General features: G+C 51.3%; 1 protein-coding gene across 1 annotated transcript; it reads left to right on the top strand.

The window, feature by feature from the left end:
- Nucleotides 1-100: 100 nt before the first annotated feature.
- INS (insulin) lies at nucleotides 101-9215 on the top strand (the record flags this gene model as incomplete). Its single annotated transcript, XM_080403728.1, is given in 5 exon segments — nucleotides 101-121; nucleotides 125-171; nucleotides 173-177; nucleotides 729-932; nucleotides 3895-9215. Coding segments are annotated over 5 exon segments (414 nt in total). The 3' UTR covers nucleotides 4032-9215.
- Between the last annotated feature and the right edge of the window lie 13612 nt (nucleotides 9216-22827).

Raw genomic sequence — 22827 nt, 5'->3', positions numbered from 1 at the left:
AGCAAAAATTTTGGCTGGAGTGTCATCAAGGAGGTGGGGCTCGCACTAGCCCTTGTGTCACTTGGGCTAATGTAAAGCATATAAATAAGGGAAAGAGAGAATGGCGATATTGCTACCAACCTAACAGTCTTCATCTCTCAGAGCAAACTTCTCTCCATCTCTTGCTGCCACTTCTCGGTAAGTCTGACTGTCACCCTTTTAGCTTCCACCTGTTTTGCAGAGCTGTTTCCTTAGGTTGATGTAGCTGGTGGTGACAAATGCTGGCTTGCTAGTCTGTGAAAATGAGGGTTCCTCAGGTCTTTGAGCACATTGTGCTGTTTTGGGACCATCACCATATGTAACAGCCCCTTTTGACTTGGCAGAGAGGGTTTTTCCTCTGGAGGTGTCTGCTGATCTCGGCTCTGCTGGGTGGTATGCTACAGGGCTCGGTGGAATGGCTTTTCCAGTCTAGTTTGACCCTTTGGGGGAAGTCAGCAGGGAGGCCAGGACTGATGTGAAGATGTGGGTGGAGATGGACTTCTGGTTATAGTAATTTGTCATTTACTGTGACTCGTAAAACCTGATGCAGGAAGCTCTCCTTCCCTCCCAAGCTAGGGCATCTTTAGAAGGTCCATCTGCTACTTTGGTCCCATTCTCATGCCAAAGGAGCCGAAGGACATAAGGTGCTTGGTGACAACATATTTCTCTTTCCTAGACCTCCCTGTGTTTCCTCTACCTCTTAATCCCAGGTCTCACCCTGCTCACCATGGCTCTCTGGATCCGATCGCTGCCTCTCCTGGCCCTTCTCGCTCTTTCTGGCCCTGGGACCAGCCATGCGGCTGCCACCCAGCACCTCTGTGGCTCCCACTTGGTGGAGGCTCTCTACCTGGTGTGTGGAGAGAGGGGTTTCTTCTACTCCCCCAAAGCCCGCCGGGATGTTGAGCAGCCTCTAGGTAAGTAAGGCTGACTGCTATGTGATGTGACACGTAGCAACCGCCTATCTTTGACAGTGACACCAGGAATGTCCTTGATGGGGAATGCCGGGAATACCTTTAACATACCAACAGCACCACATTGCCAATGAAAAGATCTTCAGGTTAAAAAGCCAGATGGGAGGGCAGGCAGGAAAGAGAATTTATGAGGCAAAAGGAATTGTGCCTGAAAGCTCAAACCTGTCTATTTCTTTGTGTGGCCGTTACACCAGCCAGGGAGTACTCATAGAAAACAAAGGTGGAAGGAACCCAAGAGGTCTCCTTCTGCCCCAAGACAGGATTAGTTGCCCCCATCCTATTCCCGACCCATGCTTATCTGGTACATTCATAAAAAACCTCCAGTGAGAAAGCTTCTTCTGCCTTCTGAAACTGCCTGTTCCCGTGCTTAACTGACCTTCTTTTTGAGTGTTTCTTCCTGATATCTAACCTGGACATCCCTTGCTATAAATTATCTCTTGTCTTCTCCTTAGTGGATGCAGGCAAAAGTCTACTCCTTTCTTCTTTATGGCTACTTTTCAAAATATTTGAAGCCTGTTCTCATGCCTAATTTTAACCTGTTCTCAGCTAAATCCCCTCTACACCCTGCCACTACATTCTTAGGTCATATTTTCTAGATGTCTGTCCACGCAAATTGTTCTGTACTTGGTCCATATCCTTACTGCTGATGCCTGGAGACGCACACAGGACCCCAGCTGAGGCCTTGCCGGTGCCAAGTAGAGCGAGCAAACTGGAAGAACGATATTGCGTGTTTTTCACACCATGTTCCTGTCTTCCCAGGCGGTTTGCCTTTTTCAAAGCAGCACTTCACTGTTTATTGATAGCCATCACTGTCTCCCTTGGATGTCTTGACCCTTCCTTGGGTGGATCAGCTGTCCTTAAAGGAGTGCTGCTGCAGTCAAACCCTCACCCTGGATGTGCAACACAGTCTTCCTGCCTGCCTTTAGCATCTTTCCCATTTTTTACTGTACAGCCTCCCATCTTTTCAGTATTTGTATAGTTTCAAAGGTAATTTTTAGTAGTAACGTTGCCCTTCAAGGGGTTCACAGCCCCCACAGCTTTATATCACCTCTTATTTCATGGTGGTGAAATGCTGGTGGAGCTATCTTGGTTCCCCTTCTTAGGATTCCTGGACCATTGAGAAGCGTAGGAGCCAGGAGGCAGAAGGAGGTGGCAGTCCTGCCCGCACACCCTGTGGTGCTGTGCCACTGCCCCGGTCCGGCACTGTGCGCCTGCATGGCAGTGCAGGTGGGATGACAGTCCAGAGAGCTGCCCTTCAGCACTGTGTTTGTATCTAGATGGGGCCAGGACCTGTAATGCAGGGACAATGTCTCTCCTGGATGCGGGGACCTGCAGCTCCTCTCAGCTTTGGCTCCTCCATGAACCCAATGAGCACACGCCCTCTTCTGTCTTCCAAGCTACTAATGGAGACTGAATAGGTGCCAAAGAGACCCCAGCCAAATCCCAGTCATTTCAACCCTCTTGTTTCAAGACAGACCATTACTTAACCTCCCCTGACTACAATACACCTCTCCCATCATTTCTCTTTCCATCACACACTGGTTTCATGTGTATCCGATTCCTTCTCCTGCATATGTAACCAGCCTTAGAGGTCTTCAGAAGGTGAAACAAGGTGATGCCATAGCAGAGGGCTGGCCATGATTTGTTTTGGATGGCCAGCTGGGCTGGTAGTCACTCCATTCTCTGACTATTTGTTTCTGAAGACCACCATGAATGCGTTGGAAGTTTTGTTATCCAAATTCCTTAAATGCTGTATGGAGTATTTAATTAGGGCCAACCAGTTTGAAAGTATCTAAGGACTTTTCACCTCTTTATCCAGGACTTTTGCCGGAGCCACCACTTTGTCACACAAACTTGTTGTGTTTACAGTCTGCTTACAGCTGGCTTGAAGAATGAAGACAAGTAAATCACAAAACATTGACTAGCTATTTCCTCTTCTACTTAATGTTGGACTAAATCTTTCCTAAATTTTCTTCCTAGCACACTAGCGTAATGATTTCTTGTTACTCCTGTGCCTCGTTCATTGCATCACACTTTGGGGGCTTGGGGATTTTGCATCTTGTACTGTACTTTCATATTGCCCTAGAAACCACATCTCATTCTTGCTTTCCAGGCATTTTCTTTTTGTTGTTAAGGGCTCTCTTCTCCCTACAGGAAAAATCACTGTTTTATTTGCCATTTTCTATGTTTTCGTTGGGCAACTAAAACCTAACAGTTCTGTCCACAAGTTTTTAAGTTCCCACCAGTGAATGAGACATTCTGTTGAGTTTTGCCTGTGTCCAAATACCCCAGTTTATTGTTCTTCCTAAAAACTTGTCCCCAGCTGTGAACACGGACACATATGAACATTTTTGCCATCAGCTCGAGGCTACATCCAGGCAGCCAACAGGAGCAGGGTTTTCAGGACCGGCTGGGAGATGCATCCAGCCCCAGGACCAGATCATCCTTGCAATTCCATGGACGTCCCAGTTGTGTGCCCAGGCTTCCAGAAGAGTGGGTAACTGCCCGAGGGGGGCTGCAGTCCCAAGCAATTCATCTCTCTGGAGCAAACCAGCCCATTTTATCATCTTTCTTACTAGCTGCTCACCCCAGGGAGCATGCAGGGTTTCTTTTCTCCACACACCTTCTGTAATAAAGCCCCTGTATCGCTTTGTCCCTCATACTGCTGATGTCCACTCGGCTTGGCTCCTTCTGAGTACCACAGGATTATTTTGGGAGAGGAAATACAGAGCCTGAAGGTACTACAAGCAGCATCAGCCCGGGGAACCCTTTGCAACTCCCTCCCCATTTCCCAGCCAACTCTGGCTTAAAAATCTGGTGTCTGAAAAGGGGGTGTCTGCAGGGCTCAGCAGCCAGGGCCGTTGCTGTGTGATGTCCCATGGCTTACCTTTTTCTTCCCTGGCAGTGAGCAGTCCCTTGCATGGTGAGGCCGGAGAGCTGCCCTTCCAGCAGGAGGAGTTTGAGAAGGTGAAGCGAGGGATCGTTGAGCAATGCTGCCACAACACGTGCTCCCTCTACCAACTGGAAAACTACTGCAACTAGCAGCAAGACCAGTGGCAGGGAGCTCGTGGGCCAGGAGTAGAAACACGCACTTACACTACTGCACCTTCAAAGTGATTGAATAAATGTTGTGGATCTATTCAAAGGACTGTGTCCGGTCATGTGTCCACATCTTGGGGAAGGGGCAGTGATGTGTGCTTTAGGGTGTCCTTCTCCATGCTTGGGTAAGGTGGTTTTGAAAGGTCCTGGAGCCATCCATCACTTCATACTATCCTTCTGCAATCCAAATGAAGTCCCTGGGAGGGAGGGAGGGAAAGAGGGAAGGAGGAGGATGGCACAGCACCAGAGTGGGTACGCAGAGCAGCCGGTACCCCCAGTGTCCGGGGCAGGAGGAGGAGAGGGCAGGGAGGACTGAATGAGATTTCTCTTTTCAGGGAAACATTACAGGGGAATATCTGTGGCAATGTCATGCTAATCAACTTCCTGCAGCTCACAGCCCAAATATAGCCAGGCAGCTGGGAGACCAAACTTCCTCAGCTGCGTAATGGAAACAGTTCAGATTAAGCAAAGAATTAAGTCACCTATTAATTGTGCCCAGAAAAATCGTGGATGACCGCCACGACCAATTTAGAAAGTGTGTCCAGTTCCCCCTTCTGCTTGTGGAGGCCCAGGCAGAGTCCCTGCTGTGGGATGTGCTTGTCGTTCACATGTATTTGACAAGTCACGGGCAGAAAGTGGATTTGATCCAAAAGGAGTTTTGAGTGTATTGGCCATGAGCTGGGCATCTCAGGGCAGCATCCCCGCTCCTGTTGCTGCAAACCTCTTCCAAATATCTGTCCCCAAAACTGCCGCTTTCTGGGAGGAAAAGGTGCCACCGCAATGCCAGCTGGCTGGGTTGGCAGCGCGTGAAGGGAAGGCTCATGTCCCCTCTGCTGAGGGACTCCCGTGCCGGTGTGGTAGAAACGGTTCAGGAGGTCCCCATGGGGACTGTACTTTGCTGTTGGCAGTTTTTGAAAGCTGGTCTGAGAGGAGGCTGTGGTTTTAACAGCCTCTTTTCCCAAACCAGAACCGACTGCCTCCAGCGGAGCCGTGCAGATGAAAGCTGCCATCTCATCCCTGCCAGGATGCATTGGGCCTGCTCCGGTCATGAGCACAAAACTGGCAAAACCGACGCAGACTGAAGGGCTGGGAAAAGCAGCTGGAGGAGCTGCTGAGGAGACACAGCCATCAAATAGGAAATCAGGAAGCACCAGCGATTCCCCACAGTGACCTCCCCACGGGGTCCTTTGATGCATCCAAGAGCCTGTGACAGGGGCCCCCTCCTGCAGTTGCCACACCAGTGTCGCCCTGCTGGTGTTGCTCCCCGCAACCACCCTTCCATCCCTCTCCATCAGCCCTTCCTCTGGGCCCTGCTGAATATTCCCAGCAGCAGCAGAGCTTGCAACTGTGACAGGCAGTCTTGGGCCAAAACCCTGTAGTTATGAAAGCATGGCAAGAGGTTTGCTGTTTCTGAGCTACTTGGCTCCTACCAAACCTCACAGCACATAGCCCCGGTGGTTTCTAAAGGGGAGTCCCTAGAAACAATTCTTCTGCCTGTCCTGGTGCCCCATGAGATCAGCACTGATGTTACTGCAGTGAAAATAGTAGATCTGTTGCTCATGGTAAGGCCACTGTCATATTCAGGCATGCAATGAAGTTCCAACAATCCCTCACATCCATTCGCTCCAAGGAAATGCCACCCTGATCCCAAAAGTAGAGTGCTGGGTCTGCTTGCATGGTCTGGAGGGAAAGCTCATCCAAGAGAAGTGCTGCCCTCCACAGCCAAAAACCCAAGACTTGTTGGAGTCACCTGGACTTGTCCTGCATCACCTAGGACCAAGATCTTGCACTCATCGTCAGGGGTCCACAGAAAGCAGGTGAGCAGAGGGGTCCTTCTGAGACAAGACGGAGACTTTCTAGTACAAATCTGAGATTTCCATCTGTAGCTACCTGACCAAATTGTACAGGTCCGCTGATGGGAAACGTTGGAAGTACGACTACTGGAAGAGAAAGAGGTGGTGTAGGAGGAGCCTTGAGTAACTGAGTAACTTACTGCCAGCCTGGTGCTAGCGCTTCTCCAAGTGATGCCGAGTGGTGACGGAAACAGCTGGAAGAAAAGGGACATAGCCACATCTGTGGAGATACCTCCGGCTTCTCCAGGAATGGGGCACATGTGTCATGCCAAGGACAGGCACAGACTGGAGCAGTCTAGAGCCATCATTTGTAATATCAGAGCTTCACCTTGCCTTGCAGAGAGAGCCTGCGTGTGTTCAGCACCAAAAGGACCAGCAGCCACTTGCTGTAACAGGGTGCGGTTCCTGCATCCCCCCCCAGGACTGTTTATCTGCTGGCACTCCAGCCCCAGCAGCAATGCTCAGGCAAGGACAGCTCTTCAGAGATGCCCAGCTCGTTTCCTGCTCTCTGCCATTGTTTGGTTTGCTCGTTTGTTTGTTTGCTTTTTCTGAATGCTCTCAATTAGGACTGGTTGGGAAATTCCAAATGCCACGTTTTTTGCTGGAAAATGTTGATTCATCGAAATCAGCACTTCCCACAGGACCAGACTGGTTTTAGCAAGGCAGGATTCGAAGGGAAGAAGGGATGCAGGAGGTTCAGGTGCCACTCTGCAATCATCAGAGCAGTGATCTCATCCTCTGCACCCGATTGCCCAAGACCACACACTAACTGCCAGGCTCTGGGCTATCCCGGGGTGGACTCTTCTCCTTCTGCTGAAAAATTCCAGGAGGTTTCAGTAAATGCGGAGTAGGAATTGTTTTGAAATCTTAAGATGGGGCAGGACCATCCTCTTGTACCCAGCTCAAGATGCAGTCCAGTATTTCCTTGGTAGGTTTGGATACTTGGTGAGGTGGGGGTCTGGATGCACCAGGGGCCCAGCTAGTGATTACCCAGGGCTTGAGCAGAAGAGAGAAGTGTGAGGAGCAGAAAGGGGCCATGATGGACATTCCCCACCATTCCACTGCCTTTGTGCCCCCTGGGAAAAGGCATCAGCAGGTCCCTTGGTGGAGAAGGGGAGGGGCTGGTGACCACCTAGGGTCGGGGAGGAAGAGATGGCCTCATGTCCCCTTTGGGGATGCTGGCAGTCTGAGTGCTCTACAGAAAACATGCAGCTGCCATTGCTCCCTTCCTCCCCAAAGCTAGAGCTGTCCTGGAGGTGTAAGGCATACCACGAGCTACACCGCTCCCCAGGAGGTGCAGGAGAAAATACCACATCAATTTAAAACCTGTAGAAAACCTTTACAAGAAAAGTCCTTATGAATACGCTTTGCTTTCCAGAACTGAAAATAACATAAAGGGCCAGCTCTTCACTTTTTAAAAGCTGCAGCAAGGTGAAGGCCAAAGGAGAACAAAGGTTCTTTTCCCCCTTTTTTCTGGGACTCCAGGGAAGGAAGCCTGAAGGCAACCCTACGCACTTTCCACACTAGAGCACGCAGCTCCTCAGCTTGCAAACGTGATGCTGCTGGCTCGCTGACCCTGCACTGCGGCAGGGCAGGCAGCTTTAGACCCCTACCCCACCCAAACCTGAGGATGGGCAACAGCCCAGGGTGTCCTTAACTGTGGTCCAGGATGAGATTTCTTTACAAAGTCTCCCTCAAATCCCTGTGCCCTTGTCCAGGCCATGCCTTGCTCTCAGAAGTGCTTGGGAGATGCTAGATCTTGTGAATTCCTGCAAGAGAAGTGACTCAGGGACAGGGAATGCTACATCCATTGACCTCCCTCCCCACTCCTCCTCCTGCCGGGCTTTGCATTGTGATCGTTGGGAAGGAAATTCATCCAGCCCCCTTTATTCTGACTCAGCAGTTGCTTTGAAGTGATTTTTGCGGTAGCGGTGGGGCATCATGCCCAGCTAAAATATCTTGGCTCTGCTACTCTTGCAACAAACTTCCAAAGGTCTCATGCTAGCGGTGGAGGGCAATTTGAAGAGAATGCAAATAAAGGCTTCGGTTCATTCATGCTGCTTGAATAGAGAATTGAAAGCTGAGCCACAGAGGGGATTGCAAGACAAATTCTTTGGGCTGCTGAGTTGTTGACACTGACTAGAAAAAGAAGGACCAAAGTTGCCCCTGTACCCTGTGTGCGTCATCCCTTACCCGACAGAGTTCTGCCCCGGCTCCGAGGGAAGGGGAGCGATGTGCTCCAGAACGGGAATGGAGGGGAGCCACTGCAGGCACTGACTGCTGGGCTGCCTGGTGGCCTGGTGACAGACCGTGTCCTCTGGGTTGCTGGATGGGCTGTGCTGCCCTGGCTTATCTGGAGAGGAAGGGAAGGCTGCCACTTTCCAGGAGCTAATCCCACTGTATTATTTCCTTTTCCAGGAAGCCACAGATAGAAGAATGCTGTCTATTACCCCTGGGACCTCATAGATTCACTTTATATAAGAAATAGCCAGACTATACCTTGGGATTTATTTCTTTTTTTAAACCGTCTTATCAGCTTTTTAGGAAATTTTAAACCTGCATACAGCCTCTCTCTTTATCTGCAGTTTGATTCCTTAATAACTGGCTTGCAATGATGACTCGAGTTGGAAAGCACGCACTGAGCAGATTCAGTGTTAACACCTCAAATTCCCTCTGATGTAGACTGACCTCACCAAAGACACCTATTCTGAACAAAAAATAGCCTTTCTTCCTTCTCCTTTCACCCCGGGCAGGAAGAAAGCTTTAGGTCAGGCTATAAATTGATCTGGAAAGCCATTGCCAGCACATTGCCTCTGGGTGAATTATTCCTGCATGCCACCGGGAGGAAGGAGGATGTTTTTTTCCAATGCCAGGCTGGTTCTCGCATCCCCCCCGGGTCCTGTTGGGAAGAGCAAGGAGAAGCAGATCCGGGACAGTAACGGGAAGCAAGGCAAGCCCGTAGGAGCGCACAAGGAAATTATCCGAGCCTTAATCCCTTCCCTCCATCTTCAGCCATCTTCAGGAGTGGCAGCAGGAGGTGGATGAACCATTTGGGCTCCTCCAGCCTCCTTTCTGTTGCTGGAAGAGCCAGCCAAAATATGGCACTTTTTTCCTGTCTGGCAAATGCCAGGATTTCCAGGATGCACGTGGTTGCCTACGCCAAAATTGCCCATGACATGTTTTCAGATTTCGAAAGAAAATGGATAACAGAAACAAATTTAGCTTTTGATTTCCAGGTTGTCGCCATTTGTGCTTTGTAACACTGGATTTTGGGTGGGTGCCAACTTCTGAAATGTAACTTTTCTGTCAGAAAATAACGCAGCTTCCTCTTTTCCAATCAGAAAATGGAAAATAAAATAAAAATGACACCACCCACCCTACATTGACAATAAACCATTCTGTGAAAGTTTCAATGGAAACGATTTCTACCCTTTTTTCCACTTATCAGAAACTTCCTCCGCTTTGGAGGCTGGGACCCAGCAGGGTCCTGGCTCTGCAGACATGCCTGCCAGCAGATCTTGCACACCCGAGTTTCCAGCTTTTCCTACTTGGTATGGGAACGTTTGGGGGGAGTTTTAAAACTTCTCCCCAGTATATGCTGTCTTGGACCCTGGGCTTCCGCTGATTTCAGTGGTGAGAGAGAAATCACAGTGAAACAGCTTGAGACCTGACCCACGCCTGGGAAAAGCATGCCCAGGGTGCAAACCACAGTGCGCTTCTCTCCCGCTTCTGAAATTGTTTTTTCAGTCGCTTTTTAAATGTCTGCAACCTAAAACCGGCCACATTTTTCCGAAAGCTGACACCTTGTCCTGAAATGGTGAATTTCAACCCCAAATGAGGAAAAAAGCCTGACCCCACGACATTTTGATGAAATGCAGGCAGGTTATTTTTCAGCCCTAGTGCCGGTGCAGGTGTTACGAGGCAGGTGTCCCGCACCCACGTGCATTCTGGCTGAGCAAAGCAGCCGTGCTTCTTGGTGGTGAGAAGATTGCGGCGGGAGGGGATGAGGTCTCCCTCTGGCTCATGCAGCCGGGGTAGGGAGGGGGCACCTGGCCCAGCCTGGCTTACACCAAGGAGGTGGGAGGACTGCCAAAGGCCAACCCCCTCCCTCAGAAAATGCTCCACCGGCAGCTCCTTTGCTCCTGCAAGATCGCTGACCTCACCCTGGGGATGCCGAGCGGCACCAAGCACTGACGTCATGCCCGTTTTTCCTTTATGGTTTTGACTACAGAGCCCCGATGTCATTCTCGAGATGCTTGCCCTTAATCTTTACCCCGCAGAGCTGTTGCTTTGACTGCCCCGTTTCGCTGTGCATCCCATTTAAGAACATAGGACTGGGAGCGACTTTCAAGCCATTCGCCTTGGCCCTTGCTAACCTTGAATCGCTGTGCCTTCTTCATCTCCAAAAAGGTTTTTTACATCCCAATTTCTTCCTTTGGCCTGTGTGTAGTTTTAGTTTCTGGAACCTTTCCTGAGGAATTCATCCTCTCCTGTTGGGCTTCACAGTCCTCACAACCTGGAAAAGATCCTGAGGTTTCACATATCTGTTCAGAGCAAGGCAATTATCTGTGGCTCTGTCACCAAAATAGGGCACCACAAAAATGCTGGGAATCTGTTAAAGCCAGATTCCTGCGACGGCCTTCCCGTCCAGGGGATGGAGTGCAGGGTACCCACAGCTGGACCCGGCGCCCCTGCCTGCAGCTGCCTGACAGCATCCTGGGGCAGGGCAAGGTGGCCTGGGCACCAGGGACCCCCCAGGTCAGGGAGGGGGAAGGGCGATAAATGCAGGCTGTGCAGGGTGTTGGAGAAAAGCTCACTGGAGATGTGATGCTGGAGTAAGACTGTGCGCCAAGGCCATGGGACACGCGGAGCCGGGGCAGTGGGGAGATGGCTGCAGCAATGCAAGCAAAGTGCCCACCAGCCCCCCGGCAGCTCCCGACGGGGATGCCAGCCCTCACTGGCATGGCCAGTGGCCTGAAGTGATGACGAGTGGGTTGCTGCTGCTCTTGCTCTGGTCTTTGTTTAAAGGTGGCATTGCTCCAAGGACAGTTTTGGTTGCCTTTCTGCTCCTCTGGGCTCTTGAAGCTGGGACCACCAGCCCAGCTCTCCCACCCCAGGGCACCCTCACCCTCCCACCCTGCCGTGCACCTCGCTGCTGTATGCTCTGGGGAAACTTTACCTGCCCGATATTTCCTCTGATGCAGCATGTACCTGTGGAGTGTTTTGGGTCAGACAGACGTATTTTCAAGTCAGAAGTCCTCTTCTGAGCAGACCTAGGTTTCAGTCCACAGTAACCTCCTGGCCCAAAGAGCCTGTGCTATGCAACAAAACCCTGGGCTCTCCCAGATCGCCCTGGCACTGAAGAATGGCCATATATATCCTGAATATATAAATATCAAGGTTTCAAACAAAGCTGGGATGTCTTCCCATCCAGCATTACCATCGGGCTGGTGCTGAAACCCTCGTTCCTGCCTGGCTCACAAGGCATTTCATGGGAACACGGTCCTCCTTAGCCGTGACACAGCTTTGATCAGCTATTCTGCTGTTGGGGATACCCATTGCCCCAGCTGGCATCTCTTCCCAGCAGGGATGAGGCCCTCACGAGCGGTTATGAAATGATATTGTAGCCAGCAGAGGGAGCGGAGGGTTCAGAGCTTCAGCCACGCACCACCAGGGCTTGGGAAGTGCTGGGGAAATGTATGAAAGCCTGGCGGGAGCGACAGGGCACAGGAACAAAAAAGGTTGGCCCTGGCTCAGCCACCAGCCTGGTGATGCTCAGCTGTGAGAGGATGGGGGAATGGATCTGCCACGAACCCTCCTGCAGATCTCAGGTTCTGGGTGAGCCAGAGATGAGGATGCCCAGTGAGGGACACGCTTGAGCCTCTGAGAACCGGGTCATTTTGCAGTGCCTGCTCCAAGCTGTCAAGCGAAATCCCCCTATTAATTCAGTCTGGCTTTGAGCTCTTACAATTGCTTTCCGACCGAAGTCATTGCGGCAACTCAATTATTAAGGAATCACTCCTGTAGCATTTTATTTCCAAAGCAATTTGTACCTCCATCCCAACATCAGCTCAGTCCTTGTGCCTCACGTCGGTGCTGGACCCGGGAGAGACTTGGTGGGCTGGGAGCGTGGGAAGCTTGGGCTTGGCTCTGCCCACCAGCTGAGGGTTTTAGGCAGAGCTTTGTTTGAATTTAGGCCAAACGGAGCAACACACAGCTAATTTGTATTACGTTAGTGAATTAAAGACTTGACATCTGGTAGTATCTTGTAACAGCCTCTTATCTTAGGAAAAGGATCTAAATTATTCTCCATAAAATGCCTCAGTGGTGGGGGGACCTCTCCACTCACAGACAATAATAGAAATATAATTAGTTACCCAAATACACATAGGCAAAGACTCGTGCCCTGTCCCCTCCTAACTGTGTGGATCCCCCAGGTTTTTAAACGAAGGCTCTTCAAGCACCAATGGGCAATTTTGCAACTTGTCTTTAAGCAGATCAGCAACTGGAGAGAGTAATGTAACGAAGTCAGGTGTCCCTGGGATTGAGTTAGGACAAGCCCAAGAGGGAATCCTGATGTGGATCAGATAAATATGTCATTAAATCACTTGCAGAGTGAGGTTACACAGGGAAAGCGGAGCATTGGGTGTTGGGAAGATGTGTATGGTGAGCACAGCCACGGGCTGATTAACACCACTTGCAAAGCCTATTGCAAGCCTGATAAGAGACAATGGGCCACATTTTCACTGCAAAATGTATCAGGGATAAAAGGGAGCTGGGGAAAGAGGCAGAGAAGAGCAGAAGGAATGCCCTGCCCTGCCTGAAACCTGCCTTTCTACTGGAGATCGAGGAAGCTCACCCTACTAAACTGAAAAAGGGTTGAGAGAGACTTGGTCAGAACTGAGATGGTGGGTGTGAGAAGAATCCTCACGGTGCACAGTAGCCAAACACCTTAAGAGATTTAATGTCTGGAAGGTAAAGTTAAGTCTGGTCTGGGGTGGTGGTTGGTGAGCAAGAGGCAACTACTCAGCGGGATAGTTCAGCTGTCGACACAGGAGACTTGCATCACTTGAACCCGTGGAAGATGAAGCTTGTTCAATGGGACCTGGTTGCTCAGCTAACTGTCGAGTGCCTGCTCTGGGAGCAGCTGGGTGCCATTCTCTGGCCATGGCATGTAGAAAATCCCCTTTTCTCCACTCAAAACCTGTGTTTGAAGCTTCTCCTGTGCCTGATGCTCTCGCTGGTGCCTCAGACCCCTCTTTCTGCTCCCTCCCCTAAGAAGAAGGTGGGGGTGGCAGTAAGCATTTACACCCTACAAAGAGGGGGTGTGGGAGCCACCAGGGAGTGATGCTATTGCTGTGAGGGGCTCCTCTGCAGGGCCAAGCATACATGGATGAAGGCAGAGCCACGAGCAGGGAAGATCTCTGCTGGAAAACAACCCTGTTTTGCAGCTCACACAGCTGAGATGTGGCAGTGAACCCTGCCACCAGCCCAGGCAGCCTGCTGATGTTACTCTTCCCTTCACAAAGCCAGGATCAAATAAGGAGAATAAATCCCCGAGAAGGAGAAGTTCCCTCCTCCCTGCACTTGCTCTCCAATTCATCTTCCTCCCGGGTCAGGAGAGATCTCATGCAGCTCTGCAGCAGAAGACACTCTCTGCCTCTCCGACTATTTTGTGTGCCATTAGCTGGTTCCAGCTTTCAGGTGGTGATGCCTTGGCCCAAGACAGCCTGGTATTTCCAGTTTATAGCTGCTCAAAATAAAAACTGAGCAGAGAGCCATCATTTCCTTGCAATGTGGGTGACTCCTTCAAAGCCTGAGCCTACCTTACTCACGCAAACCGGGACCAGGAGGCCTTCAGGAAGATGGGATGGCAAAAGCTGTGATGGAATAGAAGAAAAAAAAATAATGCAAAATGGCTCAAGCAGTGATTTGTTTGGACTTCTGTTACGGTTAGCTCCAAATCAGTAAGCACAACCAAGCTGTCAGCAAACCCATTTTAGATATGAGCAGCTCTCTAAAATCAGCCTTAGTCTGTAATATTCTCCACATGTGCTGATATAAATTCCCTTTTTGACAGAACCCCATGCCCGGTACAGAAGCGGGAGAAGACTTCATCCCCCAGAGCAGTGGGAGCCCTGGGGCGATGCCTTTCCCCTTGGCTGCCACACCATGCCTCTGTAAACAAAACCTGTGCTACAAACCATTTTTATCTGACTATTTCTGATTGCCAAAGAGCGTATCCTCTGGGCAGTCCACAGAGACACGGTCACCAGTGCATGCACCCTGCTTGGGCACTCGCTGGGGCACAGTGAGCTTCAACGCACCAGCGAAGGTCCCCTGACTTCATCGCAGAGCTGTGATCAGCAGCACCAGCATCGCTGTGTTCAGCATCACTTTCTTTCCTTCCTGACAAAGTCACAAAGTCGCAGGCTGTGGCAGGGTGGCTGCAGAGCCTGGAATATCCCCTGGAAGGATGCCCCGGGGGGAAGTGGCTGTCAGAGAGCCCCACAGCAGCTCCTACTATAAAAACACCAGGCTGTGGTGGGGAGGCTGGCTCCTGTGGCAAAGCTGGAGCAGAGGCAGGTGAGAAAGTAGCCGCTGTTCGGGTAAATGTGTGGCAGCGCTGCTTTCCCAGCCAGGCACCGAACGCCGAAGCCAGCTGGAGCGTGGCCAGGTTAAACCGAGCGAAGTGCTCATACCCCACGGCCCCTTGTGTCTGGCCGGAGTAGCTCCTGCATCCTCCTGTCGGTACCCTCCACCTCCCACCCCACAGCCGTGGGAGCCCCATGCCTGGGGCATTGCTGGGTTTGGGATGCAGGGATGCTGCTGCCTGCAAGGGAGCTCCATCCTCCCTCTGGGCTTAAGAGCTCACAACGCTCTCACCCCGAGCAAGTGGTCTTTTAAAAGCATCACAGGATCGATCCTGGTGCGGGAAACCGGTGAGCAGAGAGAGGCAGGTCACAGGGGCTGGCATGTTTTGTAGCCGGAGGCCACCTGCCAGTGGCAGGGAGAAGAGCAGCCCAGAAGGTGGGAATCACTGCCAAACCCCTCCAAGCACGGTGGAAAACCCTTCCTCTGCCTCTGTGGTGGCCTTGTGCGACCAATGCAGCCCCTTTGCAGAGTAGCACCATTCTTCCCTGGCTCTTGAGGCTCCCCCTGCCCCCCCCCGCCCCCCTCCCCCCCCCCATGAGTTACCCATCAGCCGGGGCAGACCCTCCAAAGCAATTAGTGAAGCTCAAGAGCTGGTTGCCCATATTATTGTGGGGGTCTGGGGCTGTTTCCACTCTCAAGACCAGAACCTGGCTCCAGCTGTTGCTATCCTGGCAGAATTGTGCCCAGAAAATCTCGCTCAATTCAAAAGCCGACAACCCAGGGTGGTTGTTTAGACTAAATGAAAGGTTTTCAGAAAAAAAAAATATCAGTCTGACTTAAATTCCATCCCCCTTCCCTAGGAGATTGCTGCTCCCTATCTGGTTGCCTCCCAAAGGTGGGAGCAAGGGCTTTGCAGTGAGTCATCTTTTACTTTGTATATCCCGGCAATGCTATTACTGCTTTTCATGTGGGTCTTTGGGAACGGGAACGGCAAGGGCGGCGGTGGGTGGGAGAAAATGTCCACGAAACAGGCATCAGCCACCAGAGGGGTTTTGTGCCCCGACTGCATTACTGCGTGTGGGGGGACCAGCGTGGCATCCCCAGAAATACTCCCTCCCCAAGACGGTTCTGGCATGGGGCAGGGTGAGTGGGGTCTCACCAGGGGTTGGGTTGGGAGCTCTTGAAACGTGCCAGTGACTCGGGCAAATATGAGATGACACTCATGTAAGTTAATTAGGGAGCGAGGGCAGTACTCAGCCTGCCCGGATGAGCCTGGAGCCCCTGGACTGAGTCACTGCAAGCAGAGAGGGTCACCCAGAAACAAGTACCGAAGCAGCTTGTGAGAAGCAGTAGTTGCAGGTGCTCATCGCCTCCGACAACGTCCCCTGCCATGGGACCCAGCAGGTCTGGCCTGAAATAATTCCCCAGCTCCAACACTGAGGTGTCCTGGAGGGAAAGCAACTTCCCCCTGAAAGCCCCTTTTAGGGGATGCCTGCTATTCACTGCTTGATTTTTCTCTCTCCTTATTTCAAGCACAGAGACAAAGGAATTCATTCTATCTCTGGAAAGCATCTTTTTCTTTTTTTTCCCTTTGGATTAGGTTAGTGGAGAAGAGGTTGTTCCAGTCTGGCACCTCTTGTGGTTACTGTGCTTGTTTTGACTAAAAAACACCCGTGTGATCTGTACATATTTGAAATGGTTACCATTAATGCAAAAAAATCTAAACAAAAATCTACACAACTTCCAGGCAAACAAACAAACAAAAAAATCTTCTGCATGAAGAGCTACCTGGTGGACTGAGATGGCTCAGCGAGAGACCCATCTGGAAAAATAAAGGAGGAGTGGCAGGCAGATTTGAACCACGGATGCAATTTCCACTGCTGTAATTACACTCGCTCATCATTAATCATGTCCAGGTATTTGCGTAGCTACAGAGGCTCACTGCAGCCCCCTCTCATAACTAGGAATGCCCTAAATAGGGCCTGCTGAAGTCAAGAGCGTTATTTCCACCAATTTCTGTGTTGTCTTATCGAATGTTCGTTCACGCAGGTGTTTTAATGACTCTGGCTACTGTGGGGTGAGCAGCGTGCCCGGGCACTCGGCTCAGGGAACGGCAGGGATCCCTCGCGGGCTGAGGGAGGGCCATGCCTCGCACACAAGCAGTGCCACAGGGATGGAGGAGCCACCTGCAGCTCGCTGGGACAAGGCATTAGGGGGTTGCTTATAGGGGCTGCATCCCGCGGGCTGCATCCCACGCTGAAGGTTGGGAGCCTCGCACTATGGGAGGCGGCTGATGGCGCGCACATCCACGGCTGGATCACGCAGGGGAAGGTTCGTGGGGGGTCTCCCTTGGCCGTTGCGATATCTTGTGTTGCAGTTTTCTTTAAACTGTGGGGAAGTTGGATTAGGTGAGGAATTCCACAATTTCTTAGCTTTTCAAATAACATGTCTGTGATATCACCCAGCCTGACTCGTGCTCCCACCTGCCTTGGGAATTCGGTTAACCCTTTGCCCGTTGACTTCGGGGCTTGCAGCGGCATTTCATGGAGGGCCTTTGTGGAGCCTGTTACCTTCGGCTGATGAAGGGACGGGGACTCAACTGGGGTCCCCAGAAATAGGGGGTAGCATCTCGATCACCTGCTGTTTGGCTCTATCCACTTAGCTGAGCACTTGCTTCCCCCTCAGCACAGAAATACACGTGTGCACACACGCTCACGCCTGCACGTGCTATGCAAGCATACCACCTGCTGCTTTGAAAAGCTACATGCATTTTTTTTGGTGGGGCTTACCTCCCTAGTAATTAGTAATTACCTTAGCTAATTAAGGGTCCTACCAAGGATCCTACCAAGGGTCCTACCCCATGAGGTCTGCTGCTCCAGGAGCGCTGGGATCCCTACGAAACCACCCTTGCTTCTCCCACCAGAGCCTTTCTGGAGCATAACCAGCACCATAAAAAAAACTTGCCCTCCCATTACACAGGATTACATTATACCTATTTGCCATTTGCCCTGCAGTCCTCCTTGGAGATGCCAACCCCACCCATACACCTCTCCCTGGAGGTTAAATAGCCCCTAACGACTGACAGGAGGCTTCTGAGGGTGCATGATCCCAGGCAGAGCCACATTCAGGAAGCCCAAAGCCATCCCCGTGTACTTTCCCTGGTCCCCCCACCTGCTGTCCCCATGTGAGAGACCCTGGGAGCCTTGTGCCAGCACAAGCTGGTGACATCCCCAAGCCCATGCTGGCTGGGATCTGGCTCAGGGCACAATCCCCAGCTCGCTGCCTCTGCTCTGCCAGTGCTGTGCCACACTATCGCCGTGCTCGGTGGATTTTTCAGCAGTGGAGTATAAACATTTCTAGTGAAGCGTTCTTAGTGTAAGCTGCTTTGTCAAGTGTGGTTGCCTCCCCTCCTTCATTACGATTATGAGAGAATGTTTTGTTTAAGCGAGAAAACAAATTGCCCATACCTCCTACCTCCTCATGGGCTTCCATCACCCACAGGGAGGGCAGCGTGGTCTGGAGGGAATGCTGGCAGCACAAAGTGTCCCTGTGTCACCTGCTTCAGGGGTGGGAATGAGGGGAGGGTATGAGCAGTGGGAACCTTATTGAAAACTGCCAGCCAGCCCCCTACCAGTAGGTAGTCCCAGCTCCTAAAGGAACTAGGCAAAAGAGGACAGATTTATTCCCGCCCCAAGCTGATGGATGGGGATGCAAACCAGAGGGAAATTAAGTGACTTGCCCAAGGTGATGTGTGGATGCAGTGGCAGAGGACAGCTGTGCTCAGGGTGCAGAAGCCATGTGTGAGCACTGCTCTGCCCCTTCTCCCCACGTCCACAGCCACCCACCTGCGGGACCCCAGCCCCACATCCTCCTTTGGGGTCTTCACTGCTCAGCTCAGACCCGAGAGCACCGGTGGTTTGGCCTGGCAGCCCTGCCTGAAAAAGCCCCCAGCCTGAAGAGGTGATGGTGTGGCCCTGCCTGGGCTGGTAATTGGAGGTGGAGACAGGGATTCTTGATTAGGATGAAGCCCTGGCTGGGGGAGATGCTGCCCCCCAACCCTCTGCCCGAAGACAATGAGAGCTGCAAACAAAGACCTGCACTGAAGCACAGCAGCAATGCAAAAAGAAAAAGAAAAAAAACAACAGAGGAAGAAACGCCTGAAAGATACATAGCTGGGATTCCTGAACCCCTCAGAGGTATTTGGGCTTAGCCAACAGGCTCGGGTTTTTTTTTTCAAAGCCATTAATTACACAACAGAGATGTATCTGCACCACTCCACCTCTCTGTGGCAAGTAAGGGCCCCGTGTATATTCCCTAAAATGCATCACCCTTCATGCGCAGTGTCGTTGTCTCTCTCGGACACTTGGAAAAATAACCCATTGCAGGGTGCAATTTCCAGCTGGCTCTTGTGTCTGGCTTTCTGCAGAGTACTGAGCAGGCGCTCAAAGCGTGCACCTCCAAAGGGCACGCCTGAAACACGTGAGCTGCATCAGTAGTGAGCACCAAAGGGTTGGAAATGCTGCCCTTCTCACCTGGGCAGCTTTGCTGAGCAAGGTGACTGCACGACGAGGCCAAGGGGAAGCTCTGAAAGAAGCTGCACCAAGGAAAAATCAGTGCAAGGACTGAATCCGGCTCTGGCACGGCCCATTGCAGGCATTGCCACCGGCCTGCTCAGCGATGGCGGCTCTGTTGGAGCTGCTGGAGAGGATCTCAGCAACAACTGCTGTGTCTTTTTTTGAGGAAGAATTCGTTAAGAGCTTGAACCCAGCAACACGCAGCCAGACTGATCAGTCCATACTGATGCTCCCAGGAGCAGGATAAAACACTTCTAAGGGTGAACCCTGAGTTTTCCAAGTGAGGGCAGAACAAAGTGGTGGGTCTCAGGGTACCATGCTGAGGAGTGAGATACAGACACACTCAGAGGGCACGGTGTGCTCCTGCTCAAAGGTGGATGGCATCCCCGCAGCCCATCTTCCTGCTGCTCAGCTCCACAGGGACACAAGGATACCCACTACTAGTGCTGCCTTCCCAGAGCATCCTCACCAGCCCCCCCAGCAGGGACACAGCTATGGGGCGCAGGGTTTGCCCCAACGAGCTTCTTCTAGTCCAAAGGGTTCTCCACCGCCTCCCACAACATGTCCCTTGCAGGCTGTTCTGACCCAGAGCTTGCTCCACCAGAGACAGACCCATATTTGCACTGTACCATAAAGAGCCAACTTCATCCCCTGGTGCTTGGAAGAGCTAATTGTACCTGCTGGAGCTTAAATGCTGGAGCATTTAAGGACCAGGTCCTTAAATGAGCCTGAACTTCTTCCACATGATAATCCAGTGAGTATTTTCATAGAAATGCTTTAAAAAAAATGAATAGGGAAAACAGGAAATGGTGATGTGCTTAGCTGTTAATATAGGCACAGACCCATCTTCCTCCTCTGCTACCCTATTTGTTGTGCATTTTTGACACAATCAGACAAAACTTGGAGCTTTCCAGGCTCCCTCTGCAATGAAAGGAAGCTGGGGAGAGAGCAGGCATTTCTCCTTATCTACCCTATTCCACCCTTCTTGGAAATCCTTTTAGGAAGCTGTTAGTCGAGCTGGGGTCCACTTTGGCAGCCAAGGATGACCAAGAGATGTCTGCTGCTCCACAGATGGTGGAGAGAAAGGAGACACTTCTCTCCCTTTCTGGTATCGTCTGACCCACGGGACTCCTTGGCCTCCTTCTTTTGGGCTGCACTTTTTTGGGCATCCCAACAAACAGACCCACCGAGTTTCCCTCGCTGAACATCATTTGTACTTTTGCAATTCCTACCTTGCACTTGGCCACCATGACATCTCCCTACTCTGCGTTCTCCTTCCTGCAGCCTCTCGAGCCAAGTGAGGCTGCTCAGGATGGAGCTTTTCTGTAATTGCTGGGGACGTTGACTTTTAAAAGGTGCTACAGGAATACCAAGTCTGTCCAGCCCACAAAAAATGCATAGTTTGTCCTCTATATAAACAGGGGTGAGAACACTTGTGTCTTTTACTGCTGTCACAAATTCCTCTGGCACAGTGCAATAACTTATGTTGGAATAACTTCATTTTTGCTATGCTCAGCACCCTCCAGGTCCTCTGGACACACCTGCCAGTACCACTCCTGAACACCTAAGTCCAATGAGTGCTCCAAGGCATTGGTAGATCTGGGCAGGAGCTGGTACAGAAGTCCCTCTTCCTCTCTGAAAATGCAAAACCAAACCAAACCAAACCAAACCAAACCAAATGTCCTCTGCTGATGCCTAAGGGCATCCTGCTTTTCCCCTGCCCATATAACAATCCTGTAGCAGAAACCCTCTGGGCTGGGAGCACAGCCCAAAATGTTCTCCCCACCCAGGCGTGCCAGCAGCCCTGAGCAGACCTGCCTGGCCTCTGCTCTTGTTTGCTTTTTGTTGACCAGGGGCCCCAGGTGAATTATTTCTCCTACGCTTAGTTCTTTGACTTGAATTTCAGGTAGGGACCTTCCATATATCACATCCCCTTCCACTGATGAATCTCCCCTGTTCCAACAGTTTAGTGTGCCCCAGGATCAATATATTTTAGCAGCATCCAAGGACATGGTGTTATTGCCAGGTTCCTGGGTTGTGCAAAACAGAAGGTATCACTTTCTTAAAGCTACTGAAAAACACTCTGGGCCAAGTGCAATTATTCCTCTGTCATTAAGAAGCTGGGTATAGGACTCTGGCTAATCACTCTCCATTCTCACTGGGGATGACTTTTTCTCCTAGTCTTCAATGACAGGAGACCCAAACCCACGGCCCACCCTCCTTTTGCCTCGTCTTGGACATCTCAGCCTGCGGTGACCAGATCTTCTGGGCACATCGGTCAAGCAGTCTGATCTCTCCCAGTTGTCCTCACCCTTAGACGTATGGGATAGAAGATGCCTCACAAACTGGGGTACCTTTGTAATGCTGTAGGCACAGCACCTGAACCACGCACCTCAGATCCCCGTTCTGCTCACCTTGCTGCTTGTGGCATAAATGTGAAATAAGCCAAATGAGCATCACAGTGTGCTCTGGTTGAGCTGGGATTAGGTGACCTGTCCCCTGTTTGGATTACAGATGAGGAGGAAGGGAAAAGTCATGTAAACACCCCCTTCCCTGGAAGTATCGGCAGAGCTCAGCTCCCCAGAGCATCTCTAACATCCACCCCGGCCCATGAGAACCGCATTTCTGCAGCTATTTAAATTCCTCTGCCTTTGCTGAAGCTCGCATCCCTGCCTACAAAGGTCCAGGCTGGCCCAAGCTTCCCTGTTCTTCCCCTTTTCCTTGGAAAGCTTTTGGGCCCATCACCATGTGTTGGTGGCCACCCACAAGCCACTTTGATCAGCTCAGATGGGCAGCGCCGTCAGGGGGCTTTGCAGTCTGCCTGGCCGCTTCCACAGCCGCTGCAGCCGCAGAGGTTCCCCCCCGAGTCCCAGGCATCCCCTGGTCATTTCAGGGCACATTTCAGATGTTGCTTTTATTCCAGCTCCTGCTTCAGATTCCTGTAGTTTCAGCTCGCTTTGGCTGACGGCTTTGTGAACACTGTCCTTGCTTCTTTCGAATTTAACAGCAACCCGTAAGTGCGATCTCTCTCCTGAGCCGAGCCGATGACCACAGCAGTCAGAAAAACAAGATGCGGTGGGCTATTTTTATTGCATTTCCAATGGTTTTGGGTGATGCTTTGCTGCAGCCCCATCCACTTTCAAACCAACATGCTTCCAGGGATGCTGTCGTTTTGCAAGCCCCTTGGCAGTCAGTGCTGTGGTCCAGAGGCCTCCCTCTCTTTCTGCTGCCCCATCCTCAGGTTAGCCATGTCCTTGCCTTTACTAGTCCTCCTCCTGCTCTCCTCCACAAGCCCTCCTTGCAGGCAATGCCAGGGGCTGGAATTCGGGGTGGAGGCAGCTATTGTTCCAGCTATCTGCAGCCTAATGTTCCTTATGACTGTATTAAATGAAGGGCGGAGGTCACACAGCCCCAGTTTAAATTAGGTTTAGGCTGACCTTTAACAATATTACACTCGTGGATCCTCTCATAACTCACCGAATAAAGTCCCGGGGGGGTTTACCACCTCCCTCTTTTCTTCCTACTGTAAGGATGCCCGAGGCTTAATGTGCTTCTCTCCAATTTCACTTTGATTTCTAATCCTATCCCCTTCCCCCCCCCCCCCCCCCCCCCAATACAGATATATTCACTCCTTTAAAGGTGGGGGGAAAGAACATGTTCCTTTTCTCTTCTGGGCGACAGCTCTTTCTTTTGTGTCTCTTTCTTCCCTTCCCCGCC

Source organism: Falco punctatus, assembly GCF_963210335.1.
Source record: "Falco punctatus genome assembly, chromosome: 10".
Taxonomy (NCBI): domain Eukaryota; kingdom Metazoa; phylum Chordata; class Aves; order Falconiformes; family Falconidae; genus Falco; species Falco punctatus.
This window is presented reverse-complemented; position numbering and strand designations above follow the sequence as displayed.